The following is an 18,568-nucleotide window of genomic DNA, read 5'->3' as shown; positions in this document are numbered from 1 at the left end:
GATCTTTCTATCTGGATTCTCTGGGGTGCACTTCTACTTGTACAAATGGAGAGATATTCAGAAGTAATCACTTTTACATCAGAGTATTGTTAAAATAAAACCAGTTGACCAGCATCTGCTTGCTCTGATTATAGTTTTGATTTTGCAAATCCCCAGTGAACAGTGGAGAGCTGTACTGACATCCAATCTAAGTGTGACAGGAGAGAAAAATGCTGTGTTGGTCACCACCACAGAAATGTTCCTGTAATCTTCCTGTGATGGACAGAGAACATTTTTAAGAACCATCAAAAAGATAGAAAATAGGAAATAATGTTTTCATAGAATGGTCTGAGTTGAAAGTGACCATAAAGATCATCTGGTTCCAGCCCCCTGCCATGGGCAGGGACACTTCCCATTGTCCCAGGTTGCTCAGAGTCCCATTCAGCCTGACCTCGAACACTTCCAGGGATGGGACATCCACAACTTCTCTAGGCAACCTGTGCCACTGCCTCACCATGCCCACAGTAACAAATTTCTTCCCAGTACCTTATCTAAATCTAAACTCTTTCAGAATAAAGATACTGCCCCTTGTCGTTGCACTACATTCCCTTGCAAGAAGTTCTTTTTCAGCTTTCTTGTATGGCCCCCTTTCGGCATTATTATGCCTGTAAAGTATTGGAAGCTACACGAAATTGGGCATCATAGAAATTCTATTAGTCAAACACCATCTTTTTTACACAAGATAGTATTTCCACTTATTTCCAGATCATAGAGGGTTAAACCCAGGAAACTATAAAATGTGCTTCGGGATTACCTCCACAAATAAATACAAGTAGGAACCAAATCACAAATAAATACAAGTAGGAACCAAATCCTCTAACTGTGACATTTGCAAGTTCCTGCCCAAGAGGAGCGTGGCATCATATACACACCATCTCTCTATTCACTCTGCAGTGCTTTAGGAAGCAATTTAGTTTGATTTGTACATTTAGCACTTGTAGCATTTGTTTCTTATGAAGCAGTGAATTAATGCTCCTTGCATTTCCTCATAGAAGACATCCTGTAGGGTTACCAATGGCTTCAAGCACTGAGAGCTGCAGAATATCAGACATCCAAAAAGATGCCAGGATGTGTAGAAGGTTTGGATTGGACTGTTTGGTTTACTTTTGACAAAGTAGGGAGGTTTTATATGAAGCACCTGTAGCACAACAGACTTCCCATTGCATAGGTAGGTTTGTGAAAGGCTGAGAGAATTTGCATGAAAAAAAAAGGCAAACAAATACACCCTTTTGTTTGGTTTTTGTTTGAAAAATTCATTTAGCAAAGGCAGCAACTTAAAAAATATTTTTTTTGTTTCCTAATAATGTTTTTCTTTCACATGTACTCTTGCACTATTTTTTTTCAACAAAGAAACAGATGTGCATAGGTAGGCAATAGAAAGTGCACAGATTTTATTTACATACTTCAGCAAACTACTTTTTCTCAGCCATCCTATCTGTTTGGCCAGCATCCACTGTAATCTGTTCTCCTTCATTATGTTAATCTGTGGGCGGAAAGATTTCTGTCATCTTCAAATCGCTTGTACAGCAATGGTAAACACCTTGGCCTGTCTGTAATTGGACAGGTGTCTGCATTGGTGTCACCCAGCTTTTAATTCAATTAAAGAACTGGCTGCTCTGCTCTCATTACCCACTCATTTCCCCGGCACTTTCAGTCAGTCAGTGAAATTTACACTCAGCACCTGACTACACTGAAATACAAAGTCAGCAGTCCCACAGAAAAGATCATCACTGATACATGTGAATTAATTTAAAGAACAGCAAAATAAATTTTGAAGTAAAAAATAGCCTATGATCCAATGAAGTTAGCTGACAGGTTTAAAAAAACTTTCCCTAACTCCTCAATTATCACACTCTCAGATTGACATCTCTTGTCTATACACAATAATTGCTGATCTGGTAAGAGTCCATCAGGCTTTCCAAGATGGGGTGCTAACAAAGCAAAATTTGGCCACACCTGCATGCATTCTATTAATGCTAACAGGAGAGAGGTGGATAAATTGTCACTTTGATCAGGAGGTAGGATTAGGGACATCATCATTATTTAAGAAGAGGCTCAGCCTCACACATTTGGGATATGGGTCCCATGCATTCAGTCTGCCACTACAGAGCAGCTGAATCCACTGAAACTCAAAATTTACATCATGGACTACATTCGAAGCCTTAAAATCCACATGGGGAACTGGAGATGCTAAATCATTTTAACACACCACTCCTATCTGCCCAAAGAACCTTTGGAAATAAATTAAAGTTCTAACACAGACATTTTGACACAGTGACCCCATGAAACTGAATAATGTCATTTGTTAAATATGAATGTAAAGTTAACAGTCTAAAAGAGTGATCTGGAATCACACCTAGAACATTAAGCCCACTTTATATGCAAAACTAGTATTTAATTGTCTATACTTTTATTTAAATGGTCTTTAATTATTTGCAATACCAAAAGTCAAGGTTTAGAGTGGCGCAAGAGAGAAAATGCTAGGTTCATTCTAGCAGTGAAGGGATAACAACATGGATATGGGGAATAGCAAAGGGGTCAACAATGAATTTATGGTAAAATGGGTGTGCAGGCTAGTCAAAGGTAGTTGCATATTTAGGTCCACTCCTTTCAATATTCTAATGCATATAGTATATGAGAATATTACATATGCAGCTTTTTTCCCTACACTTCTCCATAAGGCAAATATTTCTTTTGTTCACTACCTCTCAAAGGGAGTTCTCATACATTTAAATAATACAGCCATATTCCACAGCATTGTGGCACATTTTGAGTGGAAAACTAGTACTTCTCATCAAAAAAAAAAAAAAAAAAAAGGTTTACTAGTACAGTATGAGGGCTAATATTCTGTTCATAAAACCCGAGTCTATTACTTTGCCAAAGGGACTTTTCTTTGCCATATTTTTTCATTCTTTCCTCCCTAGCATTCTATTTCATGAGGACCTATTTTGAAATACTCCTACTGCAACTGAAACAACACTTGACCTTTAGATTTACCTTAATTCTAGAAAAGCTTTAAAAACAAAAATTACCAAATCTCTCCTCTCCAAACCCAGATTATTTAGCTAACTTGAATGCCCGAGGTCAAACAGCATCTGTGCAACAAAGTCACTTGTGTGTCGAGATGCATCATTGCCACAGTACACTTAATCACAGTCCACTGATCAGAAAAGGAAGTCCTCAACTGACTTTGTTTTTGACAGATTGTAGCAAAAACTGTTTCAGTACATGTGTCTTCCACATATGCAATTCTGAACCCAAAGCCTGTGCACATCAATCTGTCACATACATCTGCATTTTTAAATCATCTTCTAACTAAGGATAGTATGAGTCATAAAATGAAGAACTACTCAACAGGAGGGCACCTATTCCACCTCTTTGGCTTATAAGAACAAACAAAAGTTTCACTTTAATTATTGCATTTAGGTAGCTTGAAAGACCCCTTTTTCCCAACAGAAATACTTCATAACAAACCATGTACAAGCTCCTCTGTCTTTGAAGATGCAACTCAGTTTGCAGCGGTTCAAGGAAGCCTGTTACGTTCCCCATAGCACAAGGAACTCTCCAGCTGCTTCAGTTGAAAACCATAACTGAACAGTGCAATTTTGCACCAAGAGTTAATTAATCACAGAGAGGACTGGCTTTGTGATATCTATCCCTGTTTAACCCTTGATCATTCCAAATAACTTAATCATTGCTTATTTTCTGCAGTATGATTCTCTTTTAAAGTGTGTAGAGAAACAAAGAAATACTGTTTACTTTTTGCAGATTTTTTAATCTGTCTATAAAAACATAACAATCATTTCTAGCCTGAAAAACGTTAAGAAAATAACTTCTTTTTATTACTAAAAATATGGGTATGTATCTAAGAGTTGATGTAATTTTGATAAAATGCTCAGATTTATTTGATCACGCAATTTACATTTTGTAAGAATAAATTTATATAACAGCATTGGACTGTAAACAAGATTCATTTAGGTCTAAAGTCAATCAAGTTTGAATCTTAACACCCTAGAATATTAATATAATTTGTTTTAAAATTCATATATTGAAAAATATGCCACTAGTCTACTAAAGCCAGCTAAATGAAAGGAGAAGGGAACCTACATTCTGCCACTTTGACTTAGAGTCTCTAGGAGCTCAAGCACCACTTGACAATTCACAGAAACCTAATGGGCACAGACAGATCTATCAGCTACCCCTTCTTGCAATAGCTGCTCCAGCCACACATTCTGATCTACATATGAAGTTTTACTACTTTAAAAATTTGTCTCAGCTTGGAGCAGGGATTTGGGAGTCCTTCTAGTGCTCTGGCCCTACATACATTTATCTGAGTTGGTTTACTATAATTCCTTTCTATAAATTTTAAAAATTTCATTAACTGCAGTATAGGAATGCTTTGAGCGTAAAATATTTGTGCAAACCAAGAGCTTTCAAGTCATTTCACATGCATGACAGTATTGCCCAAGCAATTCACCAACAGCTTCACACAGCAAACTCTCCATTGGTGGTAAACTGCTCATTTCATCCCACACAGATGAAATAGGCCTGAGAGAAACAACATTTTCTAATATCCATCTCAGACAGAGACCGCGAATCCCATCAGAGGGAGCAGTCAAGGTGGAGAGGCCAGTCCCAAAGCCACAGGCTGCTTAGGGAGGGGACTGGCAGAGCTTTCCCTGAGAGGGACAATCTCAGCTGACAGCATCTGCCAGGGCATGGGCATTTTCCAGGCTGGCAGCGAGCTTCCCCCAGCACTATGGCCCCACTGTCCAGCCCTGGCTGAGCTGTCACTGGCAGGTGGCCCTGTCTCCTCTTCTGAGACACTCTCCAGCTAGAGAGCTTTCAAAACCATAGCACAGCTCAGAGACTTTGATTAACCACATTAAATCATTAAATTAACTTTTCCTGAGATATTCATCTGCTGATATAAAAGACTAAAAGGTGAAAAGTAATTACAAACACGTGTCACAGAAGGAGGGAATGGCAGCTGTCAGCCACAATTTTCTCATTACCACGTGTGCAGCCACAACATCAGCCCTTGGCTATTGCAGCAATGACAGAGATGGGATGAACTGCAAAATCATACAAACTTGAAAGACAAATCTTTAGGAGGAATAAATACCAATTGTGTGTGAATTCTTTTGCAGCACAATTTATTTAATTATCATTTGTAGGTATCATTAGAGCCCACAGTTTAGAGGCTGGTCAATCCCCTGAATTCTACAGTGTGAGAAATCTGTATTATAAAATGGGGATTTTGCATGTGCTTGACAAGCGAAGCGTCAGAGGATTGTGGTCAGTGGCACAAAACACAGAGGCAAGACAGCTGGGCTGTATCCCAGGGTTCTGGGATACTGTTCAACACCTTTATCAATTACCTGGATGATGGGGTAAGTTTGCATCCTCAGCAATTCAGGATGATACAAAAAGGGCCACTAAGATGGTAAAAAGACTGGAGCACATCTCTTCTAAAAGAGAGTGAGAGACCTGGGACTGATCATCTCAGGAAAGACAAGGCTCAGGGTGATCTGTCAAAATGTATAAATACCTTATGGGAGGGAACAAAGCAGCAGCCAGACTATTCTAAGTAGTGCCCAGAAACAGGACAAGAGTCAATGGACACAAACTGAAATACACGAATCACAGTATCAGAGAATATCCTGAGTTGGAAGGGACCCACAAGGATCATAGGTCACCACAATGATCTTAGAGGTCTTTTCCAGCCTAAATGATTCTGTGATCACTGAGTCCAGCTCCTGCCTCTGCACAGGACAACCCCAAGAACAACACTACGTGTCTGAGAGCCCAAACGCTTCTTCAACTCTGGCAGGTTTGGTGTTGTGACCACTTCCCTGGGGAGAAAATTAAATTCCAACTGGACACAGGAAATCACTTTTTACTGTGAGCGTGACCCAACCTGGAACAGACTTCTCCTAGAGAAGTATCTCCATCTACAGAGATATTTAAAACTCAGCTGGATGTGGTTCTGGGAAACCTGCTCCAGTCAACATTGCTTGAGCTGGGGCAATGGTCTAGATAATCCTTCCAACCCACATGACCCTGTGATACTATGGATTCCAAAGGAAAGTAGAAGCAAAAGCTGATCACAGACCACATGGAAACAGTGTGTTCCATTTGTTTAAATACTGATTCTAACTTATATTCCAAATTTTGGTGTTAGCATGTGGGATGCACTGGAATGCAAAAAAAAGCAATCCAGCCTTTAGGAAAAAAACTCTTACATGTGGTGACTCTGTGCCTCCTTTATTACTTTGCATCAATGTTATTACGTGCTTCTCTGAAGGTAAGATGGGCAAGCATGGTGCTTTTCAAGAACTTGCACTCTAACTTTATACTCTCATCCTAGAATACAGATACTGAACACTATGTTGAAATATATCACCTTATCCAATAAACTCCTGGTTCAACAGTCAGAACCTCATTTAAAGGATTTAAATCTGATGAATATTCCTTTCTTGGATGAAAATGAAAAAACAGTTTGACATTTTGGAAGATTACAAGGGTCAGATTTTGAAGGATTTTGCTTTCTGAGGAGTCAGAAATAGGCCTCTGAGACTGTGGGATTATGGTCATTTAAAGACCTATTTTACTTTTAATATTTAGCTCAGCTTTTCTTCTTCTTGACAAGGGTACAAGAGGTTCTTCTGAATGTGACACACACAGTACAGCCTTCTGAGAAATGGGTAATGCTCTTAACTTTTTGTTACTGTGCTCCAGTTATGACTCAGGACCCTACTGTAATTGTTCAAAAGAATTTACAGTGTAAGTATAAACCGCAACACAACGGATGGGCCTAAAAAGCTGCAAGGAAAAATATAAGAAAGAGGCTCGTCAGTGCCCTCAGATACATTTCAAGCAGCAGATAAGCAGTGGCTAGGCTTGACATGGAATGAAAATTTCAAGGAGGGCATTGAAAAACACCATAGATTCTTCATCAATGATCCCACAGAGAGCTGTGGTGCCTTTCTGCTGTTGCATTAGCAAGCCTGGCTGTTTGGGTTACTGCCACATTTTCTCATGGAATGCAACAAAAGAATTTCTAAAGAAATGTCCCTGAAACTAGGCAGAGAACAAGCAAAAATTTTCATTCAGAGCAAACTGAAAAGTAAGCAAAGGCAGCACTGTCTGTGGGGTTCTAGGTTTATGTTAACTTTTGATTAACCAGGAAAGATTATTCATCAGGGAAAGATACAGCATCTCCTGGGAGTTTTGTATTTGTGGGTAACTAGTTCTCAATATCCACTGACTTGTTCACCTGTGTAGTCTTCACTGAAATCAACACACTGAAGTAAAATGACTTTGGATTGGTGATTTAATTTACATCTGTCTCAGCTCTGACTTCACCATGAGGACATGAATTATATATTTCATACAATGTCAAAACTGGAAAATACATAACTAAACTATTGGGCAGGAGTTATAAATAACAGGAGGAAACACATCTCACACACACAAAACTGAACTGGAACAATTATTCTCACAGCAGTTACAGAAACAGAAGGAACAAATGTATTGAAAAATAAAGACAATTCTACCACAGACCATTAAACAGGATGGTCCAGATGCAGTTTTCAGCTGAAGAACTCCACAACCAATCAGCTGAATTTGTACTTACAGGAAGAGTCATTCTATGCTTAGCACATTTCTTACACTTTCTTCCTGAGCATCTAGAGAATCACAGAATATTCTGAGTTGGAAGAGACCCACAAGACTAATGGAGTCTAACTCTTAGGTGAATGGCCTGAACAGAGATTGATCCCACAGCACTGGTGTTATTAGCACCATGCCCCAACCAACTGAGCTCATCTAAGGGTCATATTCTGACACATAGATCAGTATTTGAATACAGACATTCTTACCTTCTTTGGTTCATATGAGCAGCCAGTGTGCTGCTGTGGCAAACAAAGCCAACAGGATGCTGGATTGCATCCACAAGGACACCTCCAGCAGAGATAAAGAAGTCATTATTCCCCTCTACTCAGTGCTTGTCAGGTCACACCCAGAACACTGTGTTCAGTTTTGATCCCCACTGTGTGAAAAAGATGTGGACAGGCTGGAGTGCAGAGAAGGGAGACAAAGAAGATCAAAGGATAGGGTAGCCTGTCAAATAAGGAAAGACTGAGAAAACTGGGTATGTTCAGCCTTGAGAAAAGAAGGATCAGTAGAGATATTATCACCATGTTCCAGTATTAAAAGGGTGGCTACAAGGAAGATGGAGTCTCCCTTTTTACAAGGAGTCATATGGAAAAGACATGGGGTAATGGGCACAAGTTACTCCTGGGGAGAATCCAACTGGACACAAGAGAAAAAATTTTACAATGAGCACAATCAGCCACTGGAATAACATTCCCAGGAAGTGGTGGATTCCCCAGCTCCGGACACTTGAAGATTCCACTGGAAAGACTTCTGGGCCATCTTGTCGAGACTGTGCTTTTGCCAAGAAAGATTGGATCAGATGATCCTTGAGCTCCCTTTAAACATGGTATTCGACAATTCCATAATTTTATTTTGCATTATTTGACATCTCTGTACAAATCCCTGACAGGCGGCTGTAGTGAGGTGGGGGAATGGTCCCTTCTTCTGTGCTTACAGTGAGAGGAGAAGAGGAAATGGCCTCAAACTGAGAAAAGGGAGATTCAGATTAGATATTAGAAACAAGTTTCATTGTTTGGGTGGACAGGCATTGGAATGGGCTGCCCAGGGAGGTAGTGGAATCACCATCCCCAGAGATGTTCAAGAGATGTCTGGATCTGGTGATAGGTGATGTGGTTTAGTGGTTACTGTGGTGGTGTTGGGGTCATGATGGGCCTTGATGATATTACAGATCTCTTTCAACCTTGATGATTCTATGATTCTATCTGCTGTAATAGGCTAAAGAACCAGGATCCATTTACTGTCTTCATTTAATGTGAAGGCATGTTGCTTCTACTACCTCCTGTAAGCTGCAGGCAGATAACCTCTTATCTGTCCAGCCTGGTGCAGACATTTTCATAACCCTGACAGACAATGATGGCACAATGCCAAACTAATTAAACAACATTTTGGTTCTGGCCATCAGCTATGAGCAAGTTACCTAATCCATATGTCTCAGTCTTTAATTTCTACCAGTATAATCTATACTGTCTTGTAGCATAGATAAAGAATGTTGAAATCAACAAGGTCATTAAAGAAAACACAGTAGGGATAGAAAGCCCATGCAGTTCTGGTAAGGTCACTACTCACAAATAGTTAAGATATTTCAAACCAAAGAAAATAAAATATGTGCAAATTTCCCCTTGAAAATGTATACATAGGTTATGGCAGAGAAACAAGACAAACCATGTACACTTATGTAAAAACTATTACCTGGACTTCAGGAAATAACACACTGCCTGAGGATTAAAACACTTTCCACGACTGTTGCACTGCCAAACCTGAGCCAAACCAAAGCACTAACTTAGAGCATTGCGTCATTGCCACTTTTTGAATTGTAATGAATTACAGAACTGATGTTAGAGATCATAAAAATGAATCTATTGGTCTGTACTATTGCCCCATTGAGTCATCACATAACATAATCCAGATTCTTGTCTGTAATGTGCTTCCTTCCCAGGGAATGTTGTAGCAGCCAGAAAAGGCAGTTTGTTCACAGAGAACAGAAAGCCAGATCCATGCTATCCTGGCAGGAAGAAGTGTCCCAAAATTTTCTCTACAACATTCTCACCCTATAAACACAAAGCCACGAATTTCTTAATTCCATAATAACCTACCTTCACATCCCAGTGTCATCAAACATAGCTTCTGATTAACACAAATGTATCCTAGTTCCCACTGAAATCAGTTAGGTTTATATGATCAGGTTTAGGCAGCTATATCAAATGCTTTCATACACCAGGTCAAACTATCATATGGGACCCACAGAATAATTTAGGTGAACTGGATGGAACAATAGGAAAAGGGTTTAAAAAATCACATATATTAAGCAAATATAAGCCAACAAAAAAAGCATTTTCCCCCAGATCATAAATGGTTTGGGAATTGCTTTTTAGTATTTTTGCTGTATCCTAATTTCTATTGTTCTTTGAAATCAGTAAATTGCTACAGGGATGCTGACACAAATAATTACCTTTCCAAATGTTATCTATGCTGTGTATACACAAAAACAGACAAGTAGTATTTTATAGATCAACAAAAGGAGGGATAAGCATCCTGTGTTATTAGATATGCCTAAAAAATGGTACTTAACAACATTTACCTGTGAGCATACCAGCATCAGCAAGCTCAGCACTGGTGATGGGTACAGTGGGACCATCCACTTCATATGCTTTCAAAATGTACTTCTCAATTACACCTATGACCCCAGCTGGTTTGTCCCAGGTGACCTCAATGCTGTAACCATTTATACTGTGAGCTCTTGAGGGAGTTGGCACATTTTGTGGAACTGTAGAAGGATAAAATAGAAAATAGAGAAAATGGCAGTTCTAAGGAGACTATTGCCCCTATTCTTCACTTTTAATGGCTGCAGTAAATCAGACTCAACCATTAGCATAAATACAATTTATTAGAGTTGTAACTTTTCAGCATTGATTTAATATGACTGCACATCTTGAGCTATTCAGTTTAAGCTATATTTCAAAACCATCAAAACTCCATCTACATAACATTCCTTCTTGTCTTGTTGCAATTTTCCAAAAACATTTCATGTATCAAACATATTTAAGCATCACTCACAAAGAGAGGAGGTGGATTGTATGTAGCTAACAAGCACAGGCATTATAATAATACAACTGAATGAAACAAGGCAGTACTGCAACAGAGAAGAGTTTGATATTATCAGTTGGGTATCTAAGCCACAGAATGCCACAACTACGAAATGTTTCTAAAAATCTCCATTCTATTTTACAGAAGTCCTTCAAAAAATTAAAGAGCTTTCATTTATTTTCCACACAATATCATGCACTTTTCTTGGGGCAAAGTAGAGATTTTTAAAGCCTTTTTGAAAAATCCTCTGCTTCTGACCATTCCATATTACAAAAGAAAAAACAAACAAAAAAAAAAAAAGAAAAAGGAAAATGTAAATGTTTTAAAGAACTGGAAAACCAAGATCACATATGCATAGAGTTGCTAATAAAAAGAAATCATTGCATTTCCTATAACCTTTAACTATTTCTTGGATATTACTATGCCAAGTAAAGGTCTGGTCAGTAACAGCTTCATCACAGATGACTGCACAAGGGATACAGAGGAAAGACCCAAGGAACACTATGGCAGGATGATGGATGATAAGTTTGCTGTAGATGCATGTGGACTCCCTCACCCTGCTGATGATCACTCGCTTTTCTTACCATCAAATTTTTGGTAATTTTACTGTTTAATTTCACTAAATATGAATGCAGCCTTTTTTTTTAATAAGAAGAGTACCAGCAACAAAGCACAAAAATACCTGGAAGTTCTGATTCTTCTGTAAAGAATGTGATACTCTGAGAAAGTGCCTATTACTACAGCAATATATTGATTTCATTAGTTATGAAGTGTATCACGGGCAAGGTAAGGTACTGTACAGCAGATGGTCTTCTCATAAGGGATATAAAAAAACCAACTCAAAAATAATTAAATAGCGCAATTATTGTCCAACCCCAGGGAACACGGACTGCTCAGTGCTGTGGTCAGCTTGCAAACATAAATTTGTGGCAAACCTTACAGTTGTCAGATGGTTGACATGAAAATATGCACATATTTTGTCCCTTCTGGGTGGCACACAAAGTATAGGCTGTATTAGAATGTATCTGCAAGTCCAATATTTATGCAGCTATCACATAATTTTTTAAGGTGATACATTGGATGACATATCAAAAGAAGACTCTGCGATGATGGAATGCAATTAGGCTTCAATTTCAAGAAGAGGGAAAGTTAGTTAAGTAAAATACACAGAACTGTAAATCTTCAAAATCTTACTGGCTTGATAAAAGTTTGCAAAAGCACTGACCAGAAAAGTTTTTAAAATTTTCTTCATAAGATATATGAAAAATTTGATCTTAATGCATCATCTTCCTACCCTGAAATCTTTTCCACAAGCCACATGCTTCTGTTCTAGTAAATATTGCCACATTTTCACACACAATCTATGGACTACTCATTAAAAGAATCCTCATTCGTCAGATTGGAAGGGACCACAGTGGGTCATCTGGTCCAACCTCCCCACTCAAGCAGGGTCATCCTAGAGCACAGGGCATGGGATTGTGTCCAGGCAACTCTTGAACACTTTCAACCTGACATTAAATATCTTATGAAAAATAAGAACGAGTAAACCTTGGAATTTTATTTACCTGATTCTCTTGTTCGAGCGTGGGTCCACGCACTAGACACTGATCCTCCTTCATTTAAGGCAACCACCCTATAGAGGTATTCTTCACAGGACATCGAGAAGGACAGAGGAGGGAAAAGATTAAAAAAAATACTGAACACAGTAATACATTAGTAAAGAATGGAATGAAAATTATGCACTTTATGTAAGGAACCAACGTACTACCTGTAAATGGTTGTAGAGCACTCTCATAAACACTCTGCTCTTTTCCTCGGTACACAAGGATGGAGTCATTTCCCCTGCAGTTAACAGCACTGTCAGTTGATAGGCATCCATCCAGATTGACTCTGACAGCACTGCTGGACACAGATGCCAAGTTAACGACAGCACCTCGTGTAAATTTAACATCCTTCATGCAACCACCGAAACCTAGCAAACAGTAAGGGATTAGTACCACATAAAGAGCTTCAGTCATTAAGAAACACTTCTGTTCCTTTCAAATCCATATTTCCAACATTATAGACTGTAATGTGAATATGTTGACTTCCAACATGACATTCTGTCTCCACTTTCAAGACACTAAGTTGGTAAATTCCTGCCTTACTGATCAATGCTTTCACTGTTAGCAATTCCATCCCATAAGGAAATACCTTTCCATTTTCTCTTTCACCACTTGTCACTTTGAAATTATTACCATAAAAGTCATTCTCTGACTTTTAAAATCAGCTTTCTGCTGCTTGCTACTACTTTGTTAAATATACATACTCTCTCAAACGGAAAAGAATATCAAGATTAAAATTACAATTAACTTCAGGAGATCAGATGAAGGGATATCAGTTTTGTCTAACAGGGACATAACTCATATGCTGTTTATAAACATACTCCAGAAACATAACTCCAAACTATTTGTTTATGATAAAAAATTCAAGAAGCTTAATTATATATTTATTTTATATATCCATATATTTCTCTGCATGTGTGACATTCCTATCAAATTTTCAAATATGTTAAATCAGTTACTTGCACTTACAGCACAACTAAAAAATTCAGGATGCCGTTGTTAAAACCTTTATATTTACTAAAATCTAATAAATTGATATTTAAAATGGGGGTCTCAAATCTGAGTAGTGATTGGTTCTTAACACAAAACCTGAGTAAACAGTAACCAAACTGAAGACTTCAATTCATTTAAGAATTAACTCTGTGAATTAAAAATCCACCTCTCACAGATCAGGGCTTTTCTTTAGCTTTGTGAAAGCTGAAGTATTTATATCTTATTTATATCTAATGTAATTTTATTGTCTTTATCATTGAAAGATGACAGTTCAGAGTAGTATTTGTCCTTAGCCACCTGAATTGAGACTCTAATGTCCATACACAGTTCATGGAAAAAGGGGTAATGAAGGTGGACATCCATTTTGAGTCATCCTCTAAAACACCTTCTCTCTCCACAACACAGAGAGTTTGGCCAAACTGCTCTTAAAATGAATATATCCTAATTTAATTTCAACTCCTAGTCCACAGTGACTGGCTCAGTTTCTTAATCTGTCACAGAAGAAAAAATTAGTCCCAGTCCATCCAGGCATCCTAATCATAAGATAAAATGAAGTTGTTTGATTTGCAGTGAGATGCATTCTGTACAATCTATTTAATACATCATTTTTAATATCTTTTTACCTAAATTTATCACTATTTGAGGATTCCTCATTGACATCAGCAAAGCAATACTGTCTGTTCTCAAGTAGCTGCAGAATAAGTAAAGATAGTACAAATTTTCACAAACATTCCTGCCAGGTAGCTTCCTTTTGAACCTCCCAGGATGTCATGTGATGGGTCATGCAAAGGCTCACAGACCCCAGCTAAAACTCCTTAAAGCTGTAACTCACATAGAGTTGAGGCAGGAGGAGAATAATATTTGCCACTTATTTGCTGTGGGCAAAACAACATTCCTTTATTGAAAAATTAACTATCAAGCAGCCACAGATTGAGAAAACCTTTTCTAAATATTTATTAAATGGAAAGGTCTCTATATTCCATCATCTTACCACGACATCATTGTAGTCCTAAACAAAAGTATGTATTAAGCTATAATATCTAATGTTGCTCACCTGAACCTACATTTAGGAGCACATAAGATAATATTTATTTTCAGACACTCTAAATATAAATTCCCAGCTACCATCTTATTTTGTGGCATGCTGAGGAGGTTTGGTGGGAAAGAAATATTTATTGATGTGCGTTGATATGCACTTCAGACATTCACTTGATATGTAATTTTTCCCTAGATTCTTTGTTCACATATCTCTTTGCTGCAGGAGCTGCAAATGCATCCACTCACGAGGCTACACCATCTGCTACAAGGCAACACTGACAGGGTATGACTGGCCAGCTCTTTTGGGCCATAAATATTATGCACACAGAACCTGAAGGAAGATTATATTATATGTGATACCTAGAGCTGGAAGAGCACCTAAAAATATATTCTTGAACTATTCCGTAGCTGTGAAATTAAAAGGCTCCAGTACAGCTCACTTGAATGTGCACATTCAGTGTGAGCTCATGCATTCGAAGACACTTAATGGATTCCCCACTAATCACTTACTGACTGATACACATTTGTCCACAGTAGCTGAAAAACACCCCATGGCTGATGAACAGCTTCACAAACAATGAGAAAAGACACCCAAACAGAGCCAGTTTAGCAGACATTTTTTGCCTAGGCTTCCTACAGTAGATCCTTTTGTGGAGGCCATTAGTATCAGAATGCAATTAACGCTTCCCACTTTTCCCTACAAATTTGACCTGTTCCAGAATAAAAGGGTCACAGTGATGGCTAAATGTATGATCATCCTTCCTTCTGACAGTGAGGAAAACATCATGGTAATTGTAGCCAAAATCCAGTTTTGTTCAGGTGTTAATACTTGCTTCATTTTTTGGAATCAGTATTTCCCAAAAAAGACTAAGAAACTCTCAGCTGCTTTTCCATGGGACTGCATCCAGATTCATTACAGTGATTTAAGCTATGTTTACTGTCTCCCACTGGTTTTGTATTCCAGATCCGCAAGTGACACAAGCTGATCAAGTAAAACAGATTTCTGTGAACTGGCATTCTCAGATGAAGACCTGAGATCCTCTGGTTGGGCCTCTCACTTCACCATTTCCGACACTCCAGGTCCTCTCTCATCAGTCAGATTGCTTCAGGTATCACTGGAAGAATTTTTATAGCCTCACAGAAGGATCAGGTCTAAGTAAAGCTAGATGGGTAGGGATAACTAGCAGAGTCACAAGGGGTGGAGGGAAAAATTCATGTTACACATCCATGAATTTAGACTATCAGCAGCAGAATGTCCACCTGGTGCATGACACCAGTTTTCAAAAACGTACGTTCTTCTTGGTGTTATCTTACCTTGTTCTAACCCCAGTTCTCTATAAAAACTCTGAATCTCAGGTGGGATTCCTCCTACGAAGACAGGTGAGTTTACTTTCAGCTGCTGAACACGGGGTTCGAGCGCCTGCTCTCTCAGCTCATTCATGGTGGCAGAAATCACAGAGCCCTCCTTGCTCACGGTGACTTCATTCCACTTTCCATCACAGTAAGACAGTCCCAACCAGAGATCCACTTGGGTAAAGACAACACCAGTTCTTAAGAATAGGTTTAATATTCCACTTTTCAGCTCAATCTATACATTTTAAAACAGAAAAAAATATTTTGAAGGAGACATCAAATACACAACAATGACAGAAAGCCATTTAAAAAAAACATAATTAAGGGAGTTCTGAATAAGATCCAAAAAATGAATTTTTTACCTTCAGGTTAATACTGTTTACATACAACATACTAAATACAGTGCATCAGTTAATTCAGAATGCAGGAAAATAGATTTTGATTTTTTTGACAACTGACTTTGGCACTAATATCTCTAAAAGGAAAAGACAACGAACAAGACTGTTTAGCCTTTTTTGAGAATAAGAAAACAGTACTTTATCTATCGATTCATTTTTCAGAGGAACATAACAAGATAATAAGGAAATGAAATGTCAGACCTGATTAAGGTCTTTTTAATTGGCTGGTGAACTCAATTTCAAATTTTGCCAGCATACATTGATTCTTACATTCATACATTTCATCCTTATTCTTCTAAATCTTGTAAGAAAATAATTGGTTTTGTATGTGCTCTTTCAGATTAATGTGCCAATTCTCTAATAGAAATACATTTTACTTAAATTTTTCACTGCAGAAGTTTCCAAACGCTTTACTGCAAGACTCTTTATCCTAACTGACTCAAACACAAGTAGGCAGAGATTGTAAATTGGCACGTACAAAACACTAAACACTTTGGGGATGAACTGGAGGTTGAAAAATATGAATATTTCACAAAAAGACATTTCTGCTTCTATGCAGAATCCTTATTAAGTGAAAGAAAAAATGTAGATTTAATATTAATTCTTATCACTATTATTGACAAACTGACAAATTTAGTTTACTGATAATATTAATATTACAGTGTTTGTAATTGGATCATATTTCCTTAACAGGAAATACAGCAAACACCCCGACTGATCAAAGAGCTCTGTGCTTGAACGCCGTGAGGAATGTGGGTCATACTCTCCATTGCACACTGACTTCTTGCACCTGAGAAAGAGGGATTTTCTTTATTTGTTTCTTTGGGACCACAACTTTTCCTCTTTCCATAAGTTCAGACCCATTTACAGCTAAGGACCCCACAATACAGGTGAAGGACTGATCATGGCACCAATGCTGATGAGAACAGCTGGAAAAGGCAGCCCATTGGACAAGTCTCTGCTTTTCTTCACTGCTGAGAATTAATATGGAGCACACTGTGCTGGTGTGAAGAAAGCATTCCAGAGGCATTAGCACAGCAGCATGCCAGCAAACCTGCCAGACCTGGGAGCCAGAGAGAGGGCATGGTCCTTGACCCAGGGTCACTACTCAGCACAACTCTCCTCCAATTTACTCATCTTGGCATAGTTTTAAAGCAGGCAGTGAATGATGCTTGTGCTTTTTGTGTTGACCTGGACTGACATTTTAAATGCCCGAGTGCAGCTAAAGGTAGGGGACCACTGCTCAATTTCAAGTCTTCTGCATGGTGAAAATAGAAAAAAACCAAAGTCCTGCATAGATCTGAGCACAGGTACTGAGCACAGGTTTATAAAATCAACAGATAAATAGTTTGCTTTACACAGAATTCTGGGACCACTTTCAAAAAAAGTTGTTTTTAATCATTATGATTTTTAATCTGTCCTTGGAAAATATATTATTACTTGAAACCAAAAATGCATGAAGATCATATTATTCTGCCAGGTACCTCAGTAGCCACCTCTCAACAGAACCAGATCTTTTATCACAGCTCTAAACCTAAGCAGGTTTCATTTTACTTCTTAAAAGCAGGCTTGCTTTTCAGAAATTGGATTACAGAATTTCATTAGTGCTATTCTCTGTGCACACAATTCTCAGTTTCATCTACCTCAGCATGTAAGGTTGGAACTAGGAAAGCCAAAGCTTAGCCTGAATCTGGAAGATAAGAGCAGCAAGAAAGATTATTCCACAGTCCCACTAGCAGGTTGTGGTATCTCTCTGAGACTGATACAGGGACCAACTCTGATTAATAATGTTATTAATGACCTGGGCAGTAGGATGGGGTATACTCCCAGAGAGTCTGCATCTGGTAGCAAAGGGAGCTGCCACTGGAATCCTAGACATTTAAATCTGTTTTGAAGAACAGTACTAAGAGAGGTGGATCACAAACTGAACACTGGCCACAAATGCACCCTCAAAATAATAAGGACAAACTAGCACTGGGCTAGGTTAGAAAAAAAGTGGGCAGGGCTTCCAAGGAGATGATTCTTCCCCTCCAGTGGCCATGTGTAAGACCACATCTGGACCACTGTATCCAGTTGTGGACACTTTGGTAAATGAAAGACACTGCAGCACACCAGAGTGAACCCAGTGGAGGGACACCAAGCTGGTCAGTGGTTGGAGTACCTTGCACATGAGCTGAAGCTGAAAGGACAAGGTTTGTCCAGTCTAAGGCCAAGTGAGAACTTAACTGTTCCTCTGCCTTATGAAAGGATACAGAGAAGGCAGACTTTTCTCAGAGGCTCATTGTGAAAGGATGAGAGGCAAAAGACAAGTTGTAACAAGAAACAATAAGAGATCAGGGCAGGTTTCTTTGGGTGTTTTTACTTTTCTTCCTATAATGA

General features: G+C 38.5%; 1 protein-coding gene across 1 annotated transcript in view; it reads right to left on the bottom strand.

The window, feature by feature from the left end:
• Positions 1–18,568, bottom strand: part of USH2A (usherin) — a 372,550-nt gene that overhangs the window by 213,997 nt on the left and 139,985 nt on the right. The window contains exons 26-29 of the mRNA XM_058020039.1: positions 15,753–16,026; positions 12,572–12,775; positions 12,369–12,449; positions 10,298–10,483 (exon numbers count right to left, since the gene is read on the bottom strand). Coding sequence (XP_057876022.1) covers positions 10,298–10,483; positions 12,369–12,449; positions 12,572–12,775; positions 15,753–16,026 — 745 coding nt within the window. The remainder of the gene's footprint in view (positions 1–10,297; positions 10,484–12,368; positions 12,450–12,571; positions 12,776–15,752; positions 16,027–18,568) is intronic.

This window comes from Melospiza georgiana, chromosome 3, assembly GCF_028018845.1.
Source record: "Melospiza georgiana isolate bMelGeo1 chromosome 3, bMelGeo1.pri, whole genome shotgun sequence".
NCBI classification, from domain to species: Eukaryota; Metazoa; Chordata; class Aves; order Passeriformes; family Passerellidae; genus Melospiza; species Melospiza georgiana.
Note: the sequence above shows the minus strand (reverse complement) of the source record. Positions and strands in the feature narration are given on the sequence as shown.